The following is a 17,534-nucleotide window of genomic DNA, read 5'->3' on the forward strand; positions in this document are numbered from 1 at the left end:
TGATGGAGCAGAACCAGATCTCCCCGGACATCTGGGTGCCCTGAGGGGCGGGGGGTGGGCGGGCTCCAGGCCCCCGGGGGTAGAGCCCTGGGGGGAGGAGGGACCCGGACGCCTGGGTCCTCCCGTGCCCGCGGCGTGGGTGGCACACGGCGAGCTCCCGGCTCCCACGCTCGGCGTCGCGAGGACGGACCCGCAGCTGGGGAGGGGACCCAGGCACCCACCACCCCATCTACCCCCACCCCCAAAAAAGGGACCCAGGGGTGCTGCTGTTTTGGGGGGGGGGGGGGGGGAGGGTGTTATTGTAGGGTCTCCCCCCGCCCAAGTTGTGCCGCGATGGACGAGGGTGACGGGGGCCAACGTGGTCCCACCAGGCTGGCGCAGGTGAGCGGGACTCGGGTGTCCGGGGGGGGGACCCAGGAGCTCGGGGGGGACCCAGGAGTTTGGGGGGGACACCCAGGCATCGGGGTGGGGGGGACACCCAGGAGCTCGGGTGTGGGACCCAGGCATTGGGGGGGGGGAGACACCCAGGAGCTCGTGGGGGGGACCCAGGGGTTCAAGGAGGGACCCAGGTATCTGGGGGGGACCCAGGAGCTCGGGGGGGAACCCAAGAGCTCGGGGGGGGACCCAAGAGCTCGGGGGGGGACCCAGAGTTTGGGGGGGGGGACCCAGACATCGGGGGTGGGGGACCCAGGACCTCGGGGGGGGGGGAGCCAGGAGCTCTGGGAGGGGACCCAGGAGCTCGGGGGGGGGCACCCAGGCGTCCAGAGAAGCCTCAGCTCTAATGGGGGGCAGCCAGGGGTCTGGGGGGGGTTGGCATCCAGGCATTTTGGGGACCCCCCCCTTCTAGGGGACCCAGGCGTCCGGGCTCCCCCTCCCACGGCCCCACTGGCCCCAGGCCAGTCCCGGACTGGAATTAGGGCAGGGGGCGGGGAAAGGGAGTCCTCGGCTCCCCTCCCCCCCCCAATCCCCCCCCCCCCCGGCTTTTGGGCATCGCCTCCAGCCCCCCCCACCCAACCGGTGTCTCCACCCCCCACCCCGAGACCCAGCTTCCTCTCCCCCCAGGGACCTCCCCCAGGGGACCCAGCTGCCCCCCTCCCACCCATGGGACCCCCCCAGGGGACCCAGGTGTGCCCCCACCCACCCGCTGGACCCCCCCCAGCGGACCCAGCTTCCCCCCACCCACCCATGGGACCCCCCCCAGGGGACCCAGCTGCCCCCCCCCACCCATGGGACCCCCCCCAAGGGAGCCAGCTGTGCCCCCATTCATGGGACTCCTCCCAGGGGACCGAGGTGTGCCCCCCCCCACCCTTGAGACCCCCCCAGGGGACCCAGGTGTGCCCCCCCCCCCCCCCCATGGGACTCCGGGGTGGGTCCCAAGGAGGGGGGGTGGGGTGTAGCAGGGTCCCCCCCAACGCCTGGGTCCCCTGTCCCATCCCCCCCCAGGCACCCAGGTACCGCCGGGACCTGGAGGAGGAGCTCCGGGACCTCAGCAACCAGGTGGGCGGGGCCGGACGGGGAGGGGCGGGGCCAGCACCTGTCAGTCACCAGCTAGCCCCACCCTCTGCGTGGCTCCGGGGTAGGCCTGGCGGGGGGCAGGGCAAGAGGCTGCCAGTCATCCCAATGGGCGGGGCAGGGGGTTGTCCATCACATTTGGTGGGCGGGGCATGTGGTTGTCCATCACCGTTGTGGGCGGGACATGGGCTGCCCATCACCCTGGTGGGCAGGGCATGAGACTGTCCATCACCCTGGTGGGTGGGTCATGGAGCAGTCCATCACCCTGGTGGGCAGGGCATGAGGCTGTCCATCACCTTGGTGGGTGGGACAAGGGGGTGCCCATCAGCCTGGTGGGCGGGGCATGGGGCTGTCCATCACTTTGGTGGGTGGGACATGGGGCTGTCCGTCACCCTCAAGGCGGGATATGGGTTGTCCATCACCCTGGTGGGTGGGACATGGGGCTGTCCATCACCCTGATGGGTGGGACATGCGGCTGTCCGTCACCCTCAAGGCGGGATTTGGGCTGTCCATCACCATGAGGGTGGAGCGTGGAGCTGTCAGTCATCCTTGGGGCGGGGCATGGGGCTGTCACTCACAGTCAGTTCCCATTCCCGGCAGGTGGCAGCGCTGGGGCGGAGCCTCGCGGAGGAGCGGGGGCGGAGCCTGGCAGCAGGCGGGGCCCTGCGGGCACTGGAGATTGCAGTGGGCGGAGCCCAGGCCCGGGTGGGCGGAGCCTGTCGGGCACGAGACCGGGCCTGTGAGCGCCTGCGCCAGCAGCAGGTGGGTGGGGCCAGGGCGTGGGCGGGGCCTGAGAGGGGGCGGAGCCTCCGGCAGGGTCAGTCTCAGGGCAGGGGGCGTGGCTGAGGCGGGATGGGGTCTAAAAGGGGGCGTAGTCAGAAGGGGTGTGGCCTAGGAAGAATGTGGGGGCTTAGGGCGGTGGGTGGGGCATTCAGAGGGTGGGCGGAGCCTGTGTGGGGGCGGGATCTGTGAGAGGGATTTGTGTTTGGGCTGGGGGTGGGGCCTCCCAGAAGGTCCCGCCCCCTGGGCGTCATCCTTACCCAGCTCCGCCCCTAGGAGGCGGGACATCTGCTGTGGGCGGAGCTGGAGGCAGCTCGCGCTGCCCGGGCGGGGGCGGAGCTCCGGGCACAGGAGGCGGAGTCACAGCGCCACGCCAGGGAGGCGGAGCTGGAGCAGCTGCGGCAGGTGGGTGGGGCTAGAGAGAGGGGCGGGGCTAAGGGAGTGAGGAGGGTGATGCCAGGGCTAAGGTAATCTGGGGGCGGGGCTAAAGGGTTTGGGGCGGGGCTAAGATGCTCGGGGGCGGGGCTATGCAAGACTAGGGGTGGGGCTAACAACAGGGCGGGGCTAAGGAACAACGGGGTGGGGTTAAGAGACATGGGGTGGGGCTAAGGAACAGTAGGGTGGGGTTATAGGAGCATGGAGGCGGAGCTATGGGAGTGGGTTGGGGTGCTGGTGGGCGGGGCTTCCCGGAGGGGTGTGTCCATCCCGCTCCCCGCCCCCAGGCCGTGGCGGCGGCCCAGCATGCCCGGCGGCGGGCGGAGCAGGAGCGCGATGACGTGGCCACCCGCGTGCCCCGCCCACCCAGCCCCCGGTGAGTGCCCGCCCCTCCCTGGCCACGCCCACTCCCTGGCCACGCCCACTCCCTGGCCACTCCACCAGACCTCTATAGGTTCTCTGTAGGGCACCCTCAGCTCCCACAGCACAACAACCCTATAGATCCCGGGGTGTCCCCTATAGCCCCCACAGCCTGTGTCCCCTATAGACCCCAGGGGTGTCCCCTATAGCCCCCACAGCCTGTCCCCTATAGCCCCCAGGGGTGTCCCCTATAGCCCCCACAGCCTGTCCCCTATAGCCCCCAGGGGTGTCCCCTATAGCCCCCACAGCCTGTGTCCCCTATAGACCCCACAGCACAGCCCCTATAGCCCCCACAGCCTGTCCCCTATAGCCCCCAAGGCTGTCCCCTATAGCACCCACAGCCTGTGTCCCCTATAGACCCCACAGCACAGCCCCTATAGCTCCCACAGCCTGTCCCCTATAGCCCCCAGGGGTGTCACGTATAGCCCCCACAGCCTGTATCCCCTATAGACCCCCCAACACAGCCCCTATAGCCCCAGGGAGTGTCCCCTATAGCCTTGGGGGGTGTCCCCTGCAGCCCCCATGGTGTGTCCCTTATAGCCCCCCCTGCACAACCCCTATAGCTCCCACAGCCTGTCCCCTATAGCCCCCAGGGGTTTCCCCTATAGTCCCCTTGGCACAACCCCTATAGCCCCCATGGCCTGCCCCCTATAGCCCCCACAGCCTGTCCCCTATAGCCCCCCGAGCACATCCCCTATAACCCCCATGGCCCATACCCTATAGCCCCCAGGGTGTGTCCCCTATATTCCCTATGGTGTGTCCCCTATAGCCCCCCAGAACAGCCCCTATAGCCCCTGGGAGTGTCCCCTATAGCCCTGGGTGGTGTCCCCTATAGCCACCAAGTTGTGTCCCCTATAGCCCAAGGGTGTGTCCCCTATATTCCCTGTGGTGTGTCCCCTATAGCCCCTACAGGCTGTCCCCTATAGCCCCGGGGGTGTCCCCTATAGCCCCCCAGAGCATCCCCTATAGCCCCCAGGAGTGTTCCCTATAGCCCTGGGGGGGTGTCCCCTATAGCCCTCCAGCACAGCCCCTATAGTCCCTATGGTGTGTCCCCTATAGCCCCTGGGGGTATCCCCTATAGCCCCCAAGGTGTGTCCCCTGTAGCCCCCATGGCCTGTCCCCTATAGCCCCCAGGGGTGTCCCCTATAGACCCCACAGCACAGCACAGCCCCTATAGCCTCTGGGGGTGTCCCCTATAGCCCTGGGCGGTGTCCCGTATAGCCCCCATGGCCAGTCCCCTATAGCCCCCATGGCCCATCCCCTATAGCCCCCAAGGTGTGTCCCCTATAGTCCCTATGGTGTGTCACCTATAGCCCCCACAGCCTGTGTCCCCTATAATCCCCCAGCACATCCCCTATAGCCCCAGGGGTGTGTCTCCTATAGCCCTGGGGGGTGTCCCCTATAGGCCCCATGGTGTGTCCCCTATAGCCCCAGGGGTGTGTCCCCTATAGCCCCCCCGACCTGTCCCCTATAGCCCCCACATCCTGTCCCCTATAGCCCCCAGGGGTGTCCCTTATAGACCCCCCAAGTCGTCCATTATAGCCCCCCCAGTGCATCCCCCATAGCCCCCCCAGCCTGTCCCCTATAGCCCCCAGGGTTTGTCCCCTATAGCCCCCCCCCGGCACACCCCCTATACCCCCCCGCGGTCCCCGTCCCCCCCGCTGCCCCCGCAGCCCCTATAGCCCCTATGGGTGCAGGGGGGGCCGGGACCCCGGGGGGCTGCAGGCGGCGCTGGCGGAGCTGCGGGGGCACAACCGGGGGCTGCAGCAGCGCCTGCACCAGCGGCAGGCCCAGGTCAGGCGCCTATGGGGGCTATAGGGGGGGCACCTATAGGGGGCACCTATAGGGGGTATAGGGGCAGGGGGCAAGGGGGGGGGATGTGGGGCTCCCAGAGGGAGATTGAGGGGGGGCGTGGGGGCGTGGGGGGCACGCATATGGCGGGGGATGTATAGGGGATGTGGGAGGAACCTATGGGGGCCATAGGGGGGCACCTATGTGGTGCACCTATAGGGGGCACCTATAGGGGATATGGGGGGCATGGGGGCACCGGGGGGGGGACGTGGGGCTCCCAGAGGGAGACTGAGAGGGGGCGTGGGGGCGTGGGGGGCACGCATATGGTGGGGGATGTATAGGGGGGATGTATAGGGGATGGAGAGGAACCTATAGAGGCCATAGGGGGAGCACCTATGGGGGGCACCTAAGGGGGCACCTATAGGGGGTATGGGGGGCATGGGGGCAATGGGGGGGGGATGTGGGGCACCCAGAGGGAGATTGAGAGGGGGCATGGGGGCATGGGGGGGACACATATGGCGGGAGATGTATAGGGGGGATGTATAGGGGATGTGGGAGGACCTATGGGGGCCATAGGGGGGGCATCCATGGGGGGCACCTATGGGGGGCACCTATAGGGGGTATGGGGGGCATGGGGGCACCGGGGGGGGGACGTGGGTCTCCCAGAGGGAGATTGAGGGGGGGCGTGGGGGGCACGCGTATGGCGGGGGATGTATAGGGGGGACGTATAGGGGATGTGGGAGGACCTATGGGGGGCCATAGGGGGGCACCTATGGGGGCCACCTATAGGGGTATGGGGGCAGTGGGGGGGGGACGTAGGGGCACCTATGGAGACAGGGGGGGATCTATAGGGGTATGCGGGGGGTGGGGGCGAGGGATATCAGGGCACCTATGGGAGATGTAAGGGGGGGACGTATGGGGGCACCTATGGGGGGGGGGCACGGGAGGGGGCGTGAGGGTGCCTATAGGGGGGATGGGTGGACACCCATGGGGGCTGCTGTGGGGTGTGGGTGGGAGCACCTATGGGTGCTGTAGGGGGGTACTGGTGGGTGCTGTGGGTGCTGTGGGGTAGGTGTGGGAGCACCTATGGGTGCTGTGGGTGCTGTGGGAGCACTTATGGGTGCTGGGGGTGCTGGGGGGGTGCACTGGTGGGTGCTGTGGGTGCTGTGTGGGTTCTGTGGGTGCTGTGGGAGCACTTATGGGTTCTGTGGGTGCCGTGGAGGTAGGTGTGGGTGCACTGGTGGGTGCTGTGGGTGCTGTGTGGGTTCTGTGGGTGCTGTGGGAGCACTTACGGGTTCTGTGGGTGCTGTGGAGGTAGGTGTGGGTGCACTGGTGGGTCCTGTGGGTGCTGTGTGGGTTCTGTGGGTGCTGTGGGAGCACTTATGGGTGCTGGGGGTGCTGGGGGGGTGCACTGGTGGGTTCTGTGGGTGCTGTGTGGGTTCTGTGGGTGCTGTGGGTGCTGTATGGGTTCTGTGGGTGCCGTGGAGGTAGGTGTGGGTGCACTGGTGGGTTCTGTGGGTGCTGTGTGGGTTCTGTGGGTGCTGTGGGAGCACTTATGGGTTCTGTGGGTGCCGTGGAGGAAGATATGGGTGCTGTGGGTGTGGTGTGGGTGCTTTGGAGGTAGGTGTGGGTGCACTGGTGGGTTCTGTGGGTACTGTATGGGTTCTGTGGGTGCTGTGGGAGCACTTATGGGTTCTGTGGGTGCTGTGGGGTAGGTGTGGGAGCACCTATGGGTGCTGTGGGTGCTGTGTGGGTTCTGTGGGTGCTGTGGGAGCACTTATGGGTTCTGTGGGTGCTGTGGAGGTAGGTGTGGGTGCACTGGTGGGTGCTGTGGGTGCTGTGTGGGTTCTGTGGGTGCTGTTGGTGCCGTGGGTCTGGGCACTGACCCCATGGGTGCTGCCATGGGCGCAGGCGGAGGAGCTGCGGCGGGCGCTGGCGGCGGCGAGGGCGCAGGCGCGGGAGGCGTCGGGAGCGCGGGCCCGGCTGGAGCAGGAGCAGCGGGTGCTGTGGGGGCGGCTGCAGCACCCCAGGGTGCCCCCGGGCCCCGCCGAGGCCACCCTACGCGCCCGCTGCCTCCATCTCCAGGAGCTCCTGCACCGCGAGGCCGGGTGAGCTGGGGGGGACCGGGGTGCTGTGGGTGGCCCAGGGTGGTCCTGGGGTGGTCCCACGGTGGCCCAGGGTGGTCCAAGATGGTTCCAGGGTGACCCAGGGTGGTCTTGGGTTGCCCCAGGGTGGTCCACGATGGTCCCAGGGTAACCCATGGTGACCCCAGGGTGGCCCAGGGTGGTCTTGGGTGGCTCCAGGGTGGTCCATGGTGGCCCAGGGTGGTCCAAGATGTTTCCAGGGTGGTCCAGGGTGACCGCAGGGTGGCACAGGGTGGTCCATTGTGGTTCAGGGTGGTCTTCGGTGGCCCCAGGGTGGCCCATGGTGACCCTAGGATGGTCCAGGGTGGTTCAGGGTGGTCTTGGGTTGCTCCAAGGTGGCCCCAGGGTTGACACAGGGTGCTTTTGGGTGGTTCCAGGGTGGCCCAGGGTGTTTTTGGGTAGCCCCAGGGTGGTCGAAGATGGTCCCAGGGTGGCCCGTGGTGACCCCAGGGTGGCCCAGGGTGGTCTTGGGTGGCCCCAGGGTGATCCAAGATGGTTCCAGGGTGGTTCAAGATGGTCCCAGGGTGGCCCATGGTGACCCCAGGGTGGTCCAGGGTGGTTCCAGGTTGACCCAGCGTGCTCTTGGGTAGCCCCAGGGTGGTCCAAGATGGTCCCAGGGTGGCCCAGCGTGGTCCGGGGTGGTCTTGGGTGGCCCCAGGGTGGCCCAGGGTGGTTCAGGGTTGACCCAGGGTGTTCTTGAGTGGCCCCAGGGTGGTCCATGATGGTCCCAGGGTGGCCCATGGTGGTCCCAGGGTGGCCCATGGTGACCCCAGGGTGGCCCAGGGTGGTTCCGGGTTGACCCAGGGTTCTCTTGGGTGGCTCCAGGGTGGCCCAGGGTCCTCTTGGGTGGCCTCAAGGTGTCCAAGATGGTTCCAGATTGGCCCAGGGTTTTCTTGGGTGGCCCCAGAGTGGTCCAAGATGGCTCCACGGAGGCCATTGGTGACCTCTGGGTGGTCTTGGGTGCTCTTGGGTGGCTCCAGAGTGGTCCAAGATGGCTCCAGGGAGACCATTGGTGACCCCAGGGTGGTCTTGGGTGCTCTTGGGTGGCCCCAGGGTAGTCCAGAATGGCACCAGGGTGGCCAGTGGTGACCCCTGGGTGGTCTTGGGTGCTCTTGGGTGGCTCCAGGGTGGCCCAGGGTGCTCTTGGGTGGCCACAGGTTGGTCCAGGATGGTCCCAGGGTGGCCCGTGGTGACCCCAGGTTGGCCCAGGGTTCCCCGTGGTGACCCCAGGGTGGTCTTGGGTGGCCCCAGGGTGGTCCATGATGGCCCAGGGTGGTCCAAGGTGGTTCCAGGGTGGCCATTGGTGACCCCAGGGTGGTCTTGGGTGCTCTTGGGTGGCCCCAGAGCGATCCAAGATGGCTCCAGGGCGGCCCAAGGGTGGCGCTGACTTTGTCCCAGCGTCCCGCGGTGTCCCCAAGGCAGTGGGCGCCGCGGGGTGACGCGGGGTGACGCGGGGTGACGCGGGGCACCCACGGGCGCAGGGCGCGGGCGGCGCTGACGCGGGCGGCGCGGGGGGCGGGGCGGCGGCTGCGGGCGCTGCGGGCGGAGGCGGAGGAGCAGCGGCTGCGGGGGGAGCGCTACCGCCTGCAGGTGGGGTGACGTCACCCGCCGGTGACATCGCCAGGGGTGGTGACGTCACCGGGGGGGTGGGTGACGTCACGGGGAGGGGGGGGTGACATCACGCGCGTGGCTCCCGCGGGTTCCCTGGCCGGGTGGGGGGGAGGGCAGTGGCGAGGAGCGTCACCCCGCGTCACCCCGCGTCACCCCGTGTCACCCCGTGTCACCCCGCGTCACCCCGTGTCATCCCATCTCACCCCGTGTCACCACGTGTCACCCCATGTCACCACGTGTCACCACATGACCCCGTAGCCTCCGTGTGCCCCCATGGCCTCCATGTCCTCGTGTCCCCCCGTGTCACCTGCCCCGCATGTCCCCATGTCCCCACGCCCTGTGTCCCCGCGCCCCGTGTCCCCGCGTCCTGGTGTCCCCACACCATGTGTCCCCATGTCCCCATGTCTCCATGCCACGTGTCCCCATGTCCCTGTGTCCCCACGCTCCATGTCCCCATGTCCCCATGTCCCTGTGTCCCCACACTCCATGTCCCCATGTCCCCATGTCCCCATGTCCCCATGCCATGTGTCCCCATGTCCCCGTGTCCCCACACTCCATGTCCCCATGTCCCCATGTCCCCATGTCCCCATGCCATGTGTCCCCATGTCCCTGTGTCCCCACACTCCATGTCCCCATGTCCCTGTGTCCCCGTGTCCCCACACCCAGCGTCCCCACCTCCCCACATCCCCAGGCCACGTGTCCCCATGTCCCTGTGTCACCACGTCCTTGTGTCCCCACACGTCCCCACTGTCCCCATGTCCCATATCCCCATGTCCATGTGTCCCTATGCCCCATGTCCCCATGTCCTTGTGTCCCCACATCCCCACATCACGTGTCCTGATGTCCCCGTGTCCCCACACCCAGCATCCTCACATCCATATGCCGGTGTCCCCACATCCCCACGTACCCACACCCCATGTCCCCATGTCCCTGTGTCCCCATGCCCGTGTCCCTGTGTCCCCACACCAGTGTCCCAGTGTCCCCACGTCCCCACGTCCCCACACCCATGTCCCTATGTCCCCAAACCCCATGTCCCTACATCCCCACGCCCATGTCCCCAAGATCCATGTCCCCATGTCCTCACATATCTGTCCCTGTGTCCCCATGTCCGTGTCCCCGCGTCCCCATGCCCATGTCCCCGTGTCTCCACATCCCCACGTACCCACACCCATGTCCCCCTGTCCCCATGTCCCCGTGTCCCCACACCCTGCGTCCCATTTCCCTGCATCCTCACGTCCATGTCCCCATGTCCCTGTGTCCCCGTGTCCCCGTGTCCCCACACCCATGTCCCCATGTCCCCACATCCCCACGCCCATGTCCCCATGTCCCCATGTCCCCATGTCCCTGTGTCCCCATGTCCCCACATCTCTGTGCCTGTGTCCCCTCGTCCCTGTGTCCCCATATCCCATGTCCCTGTGTCCCCATATCCCATGTCCCTGCGTCCCCATGTCCCCGTGTCCCCATGTCCCCATGTCCCTGTGTCCCTGCGTCCCCGTGTCCCTGCGTCCCCATGTCCCTATGTCCCCACGCCCACATACCCATGTCCCCGTGTCCCCATGCCCAGCGTCCCCGTGTCCCTATGTCCCCATGTCCCTGTGTCCCCACATCCCTGTGCCTGTGTCCCCGTGTCCCTGTGTCCCCATATCCCATGTCCCTGCATCCCCATGTCCCCGCGTCCCCACGCCCTGCGTCCCCCGTCCCCACGCTCGAGTCCCCATGTCCCCACATCCCCACGCCCATGTCCCACATCCCCACGCCCATGTCCCCGTGTCCCCATGTCCCCGTGTCCCCATGTGCCCACATCCCTGTGCCTGTGTCCCCTTGTCCCTGTGTCCCCATATCCCATGTCCCTGTGTCCCCATGTCCCCACATCCCCATGTCCCCATGACCCCATGTCCCCATGTCCCCACGTCCCCGTGACCCCGTGTCCCCACGTCCCCATGTCCCCACGTCCCCCACACCCCGTGTCCCCACGTCCCCGTGTCCCCATGTCCCCACACCCCGTGTCCCCACACCCGCGTCCCCGCAGGCGCAGGCCGGCGAGGCGGCGGGGCGGGTGCTGGCCGAGCGGGTGGCCGCGGTGGCCACGGGGACGTCGCGTGCCTGGGCCCAGGGTCACCGCCTGCGCCGGGCGCTGGAGGCCGTCGGGGACGGGGCCGCGGCCGCCGCCCGCCACGTGGCCGCCCTGCGGGCTCGCCTCAGGTGGGGCCGGGGCCCTATAGGCACCTGCGGCTCCCTATAGCACCCTATAGATTACCCATAGGTCGCCTATAGTCCCCCGGGGGCCCCTATATCTCTCTATGTTTCCCTATAGCACCCTACAGATTACTTATAGCCAACCCGTACCCTCCCATGGGTCCCTATAGCTCCCTATGTTTCCCTATAGCACCCTCTAGATTACTTATAGCTACCCCATACCCCTCCCATGGGCCCCTGTGGCACCCTATAGATTACTTATAGCTTGCCTATAGCCCCTCGGGGGCCCCTATAGCTCCCTATGTGTCCCTATAGCACCCCATAGCACCCTATGGATCACTTATAGGTCGCCTATAGCCCCCCGGGGGCCCCCTGTATCTCTCTATGTTTCCCTATAGCACCCTATAGATTACTTATAGCTACCCCATACCCCTCCCATGGGCCCCTATGGCACCCTATAGATTACTTATAGCTTGCCTATAGCCCCCCAGGGGCCCCTATAGCTCCCTATGTGTCCCTACAGCACCCTATAGCACCCTATAGATTACTTATAGCCAACCCATACCCTCCCATGGGCCCCTATAGCACCCTGGGAGCCCCTATAGAACCCTATAGGTCACCTATAGCCCCCTGGGGGCCCCTATAGCCCCCTACATCTCCCTACAGCACCCTATAGCTTCCTATAGATTACTTCTAGCTCTCCTGTACCCTGCCCCGTGGGCCCATATAGCACCCTGGGGGCACCTATAGCACCCTATAGATTACTTATAGCTACCCCATACCCCTCCCATGGGCCCCTATGGCACCCCATAGATTACTTGTAGCCCTCCTGTAGCCCCTCCGTGGGCCCCTATAGCCCCCTACATCTCCCTGTAGCACCCTATAGATTACTTATAGCCCCCACTACCCCCTGCAGACCCCTATAGCACCCTATGTGCCCCTATAGCACCCTATAGATTACTTACAGCCCCCCCGTAGCCCCCCCGTAGGCCCCTGCAGCCCCCCATAGCCCCCCAGCAAGGACCCCATAGCCCCCACAGTCCCCTATGGGTTTGGGTGGGGGCTGTATGGAGCCAGGGGCATTATGGGATAGTGGGGGGCTCTGGGGGGGGGCGTGGGGGGGCATTAAGGGATAGTGGGGGGGCTCGGGGGGGCATTATGGGATGGTGGGGGGGCTCGGGGGGAATTATGGGATGGTGGGGGGCTCTGGGGGGCATTAAGGGATAGTGGGGGGCTCTTTGGGGCTGGGAGGGGGGATTATGGGATAGTGGGGGGCTCTGGGGGGGCTGTGGGGGTGCATTATGGGGTAGTGGGGGGGGCTATGGGGGGATTATGGGATAGTGGGGGGCTCGGGGGGGGCTGTGGGGGGCATTATGGGGTAGTGGGGGGGCTATGGGGTGATTATGGGATAGTGGGGGGCTCGGGGGGGCATTAAGGGATAGTGGGGGGGCTCGGGGGGGCATTATGGGGTTGTGGGGGCCTGGGAGGGGCATTGTGGGATAGTGAGGGGCTATGGGGGGATTATGGGATAGTGGGGGGCTCTGGGGGGCTGTGGGGGGCATGATGGGATAGTGGGGGGCTATGGGGGGATTATGGGATAGTGGGGGGCTGGAGGGCCACCCCAGAGCCCCCCCCGGCCACCCCCAGGTGCGACCCGCTGACGCTGTCCCGCACGGTGCGGCGCATGCTGCGGGACGAGGACGAGGACAGCGGGGACAGCGGGGACAGCGGGGACAGCGGGGACAGCGGGTCCCCACCCCGGAGCCTCGGGGAGCTCCTCGAAACCGCCCCCCGCGCCGGGGGGGACCTCGAAACCGCCCCCCAGGAGCGCGTCGAGAAGCCCGCTGGTTGTGCGGGTGGCCTGGAAACTGCCCCAAGCCCGGCGGGGAGCCTGGAAGCCTCCCTCAGCCCGGGGGGGAGCCTCGAAACTTCCCACAGCACTGGGGGCGACCCTTGAAACTGCCCCTGGTCTGGGGGGGACCCTCAAAACCACCCCTGGGGACCAGCTCTGAAAGAGCCTTAGGGCCCAAGGAGCCCTTGAAACTGCCCCCAGGGACACCCCCCACTTCTGGCAGTAGGGTGGGACTTATTTAGGGTGGGGCTTATTTTGGGGCGGGGCTTGCACATACTTATTAAAGTGCCTTTAAGATGGATCCGCCTCTGAGTGGCCCTGAGGACTCGGGGGGGGGCTCAAAACACCCCCAGAGCCCATGTTGGGGGGAGCCTTGAAACTCTCCCCAAAATTTTATTGGGGGGGTCTTGGAATCCTCCCCAAGCCCCTGCTGGGGGGACCCCACCCCCCCCGCCCCACATTTATGGGGAGGGGGTCTCAAAATACTCCCAAGCCCTGTGTTTGGGGGGGCTTTGAAACACCCCAAAACTTTGTCGGGGGGGACCTCGAAACACTCTTTTCCCCAATTTTGGCAAGGGGAGTTTCAACGCCCCCGCCCCCCCCGCAACCCTCATAGAGTGGCCCTGGGGGGGGACCTTGAAACACCCCAAAATCTGAGGGGGGGGGGGGGGGGGGGGGCCTTGAAACTCCCGCGGCGCAGAGGGGTGGCTCGCATAGCTAATAAGGATGGGGCGGGGCTCGCCTGGCCAATGACAGCGCTGCATGCAAATAAAGGAGCGGAACGGGCGGGGGGGGGAGGACGCTCCGCCCGCAGGCGCGGCGCAGCCAGTGAGGGAAAGGGGGCGGGGCGAGGGCGGGCTCTCGCGAGCCGTGGGAGTATCGCGAGAGTCGCGGCGGGCGGAGCGGGGTTGCGGGGGGGGGGGGGACGGCGGGATGGGAGCGCCGAGGTGAGGCCGTGCCCGGGGTATCGGGGGGGCGGGGGGCAAGGACTGGCTTGGGGGGGGCAACGGGAGGGGGGAGCGTGGGGACTGGGGGGGGACTCCTGGGGCGGGCGGGGGGCGGGGGGGGGCGGAGCTCAGGGATTTGGGGGGGGCCTTAGGGTGGTTCTTGTGGGCTGGGGGGGGAGCACAGGGAGTTGGGGGGGGCTCCTGGGGCTGGGAGGGGGGGAGCACGGGAATTTGGGGGGTTCTGGGGTGGCCCATGGGGCTCTGGGGGGGGAGCACAGGGATTTGGGGGGGATCTGGGGTGGCTCTGGGGTTGGGGGGGAGCACAGGGAGTTGTGGGGGAGCTCCTGGGGCTGGGAGGTAGGAGCACGGGGATTTGGGGGGGGCTCTGGTGTGGCTAATGGGGCTGGGGGGGGACCCTGGGGATTTGGGGGGGATTTGGGGGCGCCAGGGGTGGCTCATGGGGATCTGGGGGGGAGCACAGGGATTCGGGGGGCTCTGGGGTGGCTCAGGAAGCTGAGAGGGGGTGCATGGGGTTTGGGGGGGCTCTGGGGTGGCTCATGAAGCTGGGGGGGGAGCACAGGGATTTGGGGGGGCTCTGGGGTGGCCCATGGGACTGGGAGGCAGAGCATAGGGATTTGGGGGGATTTGGGGGGGTCCTGGAGGGGGGGGTTGGGGGGTTAGCACAGGGATTTTGGGGGGGTCTGGGGTGGCCTGTGGGGGCTCTGGAGGGGGGAGCACAGGAATTTGGGGGGGTCCGGAATGGCTCCTGGGGCTCGGGGAGGGAGCACAGGAATTTGGGGGGGTCTGGAGTGGTTCTTGGGGCTGTTGGGGGGGGAAGCACAGGGATTGGGGGGGCCTGCAGTGCTGGGGGGGGCAGCTGGGGGTGTTTGGGTGGCACACATGGTGAGCAGGGTCTGCATTGAATTTGGGGGGGGAGGGGGGGGTTGCTGGGGGGAGATTCTTCTCACCCCCCCCCCCCCCTTCCCCCCAGATGCCCCGTCACTGCTCTGCCGCCGGCTGCTGCACCCGCGACACGCGCGAGACCCGCAACCGAGGCATCTCCTTCCACCGGTGGGTGCCCCTCCTTGCGATGGGTTGTCCCAGTGTGCCCCCCCCCCCCCCTCCAGTGGGTTTTCCCAGGTGTGTTCCCCTCAGCAATGGTTTGTCCCAGGTGCATTCTCCCCCCCCCTTACAATGGCTTGTCCCAGATGTGTTCCCCCTCTTTAGCAATGGTTTGTCCCAGGTGTACCCCACTCCCCTTTTAACAATGGTTTGTCCCAGGTGCGTTCTCCCCCCGCCTTAGTAATGGTTTGTCCCAGGTGCGTTCTCCCCCCCAGCAATCGGTTGTCCCGGGTGTGCCCCCCCCCCTCCCTTAGCAATGGTTTGTCCTAAGTGGATTCCCCTCTCTCTTAGCAATGGTTTGTCCTAGGTGGATTCCCCCCTCCCTTACTTACAATGGTTTGACCCAGGTGTATTCCCTCACCCCTTTAGCAATGGTTTGACCCAGTTGTGTTCCCCCCCCCTTACAATGGTTTGACCCAGGTTAGTTCCCCCCCCCCCCCCCCCTTTAGCAATGGTTTGTCCCAGGCGTGTTGTTTCCCCCCCTTTAGCAATGGTTTGACCCAGGTCTTCTCCCCCAGCAGTGGTTCACACTATGTATGGTGCTCCTCACCCCCCCCCCTTGTAGGAATGGTTTAGCCCCATCCCCTTTAACCGTTCCTCCCGGACCGTTCCATTTGCTGGTGCGTGGGGGAGCCACCCCTCCAACCTCGCAGAAAACACCCCCGGGGGGGCAGAATTTGAAGCCGCCGCCTCGCAGCTGACCTCTGTGTGTCCCCCCCAACCCCCCCGTGTCCCCCCCTGTGTCCCGTGTGTCCCCCCCCCCCCCCCCAGGCTGCCCAAGAAGGACAACCCGCGGCGGGCGCTGTGGCTGGAGAACAGCCTGGCGGCGGGACGCGAGCGGCGAGGGGCGCTGGGACCCGGCCTCCAAGTACATCTACTTCTGCTCCCAGCACTTTGAGAAGAGCTGCTTCGAGATAGTCGGCTTCAGGTGGCTAACGAGGCGCTTAACGAGGCACCTAACGAGGCGGGACCCCCCCCCTTCCTGCACAGAGAATGGGTCGGCCCAATTAACAGCAAACCCCCGCCCCCGCTTTGGTTTCAAATGGTCTCATCCAGAGTGGGGATTAAGGGGGTCCGTTGCTCCCCCGCGATGGGTGGGAATGGTTTGGTCTGAGCACCCCCCCCAACCCCCCCCAGTGTTTCTGGGGGTCCCTGGGGCTTTGGGGGGTGGGGATCGCCCCTGAGTTCCACCCCCACCCCCACCCCAAGGCTTTTTGAGGGGACCCCTCCGCCCTTTTTGAGGCTCATAGACCACCCCCCAACCCCAGGGACCCCCAACCCCAAGGTCTCAGGGGACACCCCAGGTCTCTGGAGACACCCCAGGTCTCACTAAGCCCCCCCCCAAAGCATTTTGGGGACCTCCCCAAAGCTTTTGAGGTACCCCTAGAGCCTGGGGGCACCCCAGGGGGTTTGGGGGGGGCACCCCATGGGGTTTTTGGGGGGGGGGCACCCTGAGGACTCCGCACCCTCTGGGGTCTCTGTGGGTTTTGGGACACCCCAACGATGATGACCGCCATGAGGGTGCCCCCCCCAGGGCCTTTGGGGTCCCTCCAGGTGCCCCATGCCACCCACTGACCCCCCCAAAATCTTCCTCACCCCCCCCAGTGGCTACCACCGCCTCAAGGAAGGAGCCGTGCCCACCGTCTTCGAGTCGGCCGCCCCCAAACCCCCCCGGGCCACCAAGCCGAAGCCCCCCACCCCCGAGACTGACGCCCCGAAACCCCCCCGGGCTACCAGGAGGTGGAGGTGAGTCCTTGGGTGGGGAGGGGGGGAGGCAAAACATCTCTGGGTGTCGTGTGTCCCCCCCCCCCCGCCCCCCAATTTAATCACCTCCTTCCCTGCGCAGGCGGGACCCCCCGCTTTCCCCGCTGGACCCCCCCCTTCTCCGCCGACGTCTCCTGTTTCCCCCGGGAAAGCGAAGACCCCGGGGCCCCCCCAGCCGGCGACCACGGCGGCGTCCCGGCCCTTCCCGGCCCTTCGGGTGCCCGCGCTCCCCACCCCGACGGCCTTTTGGTGGCCACGGGCGACGAAGAAGCCACGACCACCCCGGCTCTCCCCGAAACCGACCCCCCGGCCGCGCCGCGCCCCGTTTCCCCCCTCGCTCTACATGCTCCGCCTCCCGCCGCCGGCCGGCGCGTACATCCAGAACGAGCACAGCTACCAAGTGGGCAGCGCCTTGCTCTGGAAACGCCGCGCCGAGGCGGCCCTGGACGCCCTCGACAAAGCCCAGCGGCAGCTCCAGGCTTGCAAACGGCGAGAGCAGCGGCTGCGGCTGCGCGTGGGCGAGCTGCAGCGGGAGCGCCGCGTCCCGCTCGACGCGCGCCGCCAGCCCCGGGAGCCGCAGCCGCTCGGCGACGGCGGACGGTGAAGACTTCCCGGCGGAAAACTCCTCCTCCTCTTCCCTGCCCCGGTGCCGCCGGGAAGGTTTGTAAATAAAGATTTCGCCTTTTCTACGAAAAATTTTAAGCGGGGGACGGCTCGCCGCGGGGAGCTGGGCTGGCGTCGCCGCGCCGGTTTCGCTCGCCGATCGGGCGGGGAGAAATCGGTGCTTTTTTTGGGGGGGTGGTGGTGGTTAACGCGGCTGGGAGGGGGGCGGGCGCGGCGGCGCGGCGTGCGAGTCCGGGATGGCGGCGTGAGCCCGGGGGTCGCCTTCCCCAGCCGGTTCACGCCGTGTTAAAATTTGAATTTGGGGGAAATAAATCGATTTGGGCGCAGGTCGGTGAG

At 67.0% G+C, this 17,534-nt stretch overlaps 3 protein-coding genes across 3 annotated transcripts; all 3 read left to right on the forward strand.

Moving 5' to 3' along the window:
• The first annotated feature begins 244 nt into the window (after window positions 1-244).
• On the forward strand, window positions 245-7,050 carry MYH14 (myosin heavy chain 14). Its single transcript, XM_075445868.1, has 7 exons — window positions 245-381; window positions 1,444-1,497; window positions 2,113-2,274; window positions 2,569-2,697; window positions 3,015-3,103; window positions 4,845-4,941; window positions 6,850-7,050. Exons 1-7 carry the CDS (start codon window positions 334-336, stop codon window positions 7,048-7,050), a joined length of 780 nt encoding a protein of 259 aa, XP_075301983.1. The 5' UTR covers window positions 245-333.
• Window positions 7,051-8,870: 1,820 nt separating this feature from the next.
• Window positions 8,871-12,979, forward strand: LOC142365239 (uncharacterized). The gene is made up of 2 exons (XM_075445897.1): window positions 8,871-10,895; window positions 12,537-12,979. The coding sequence occupies exons 1-2, from the start codon at window positions 10,594-10,596 to the stop codon at window positions 12,844-12,846; spliced, it is 612 nt and encodes a 203-aa protein (XP_075302012.1). The 5' UTR covers window positions 8,871-10,593; the 3' UTR covers window positions 12,847-12,979.
• Window positions 12,980-13,617: 638 nt separating this feature from the next.
• On the forward strand, window positions 13,618-17,270 carry LOC142365242 (THAP domain-containing protein 7-like). Its single transcript, XM_075445902.1, is given in 7 exon segments — window positions 13,618-13,688; window positions 14,680-14,759; window positions 15,582-15,627; window positions 15,629-15,738; window positions 16,416-16,553; window positions 16,649-16,904; window positions 16,906-17,270. Coding segments are annotated over 6 exon segments (903 nt in total). The 5' UTR covers window positions 13,618-13,688; the 3' UTR covers window positions 17,179-17,270.
• The last annotated feature ends 264 nt before the right edge of the window (window positions 17,271-17,534 follow it).

Source organism: Opisthocomus hoazin, chromosome 33 (assembly GCF_030867145.1).
Source record: "Opisthocomus hoazin isolate bOpiHoa1 chromosome 33, bOpiHoa1.hap1, whole genome shotgun sequence".
In the NCBI taxonomy this organism is placed as follows: domain Eukaryota; kingdom Metazoa; phylum Chordata; class Aves; order Opisthocomiformes; family Opisthocomidae; genus Opisthocomus; species Opisthocomus hoazin.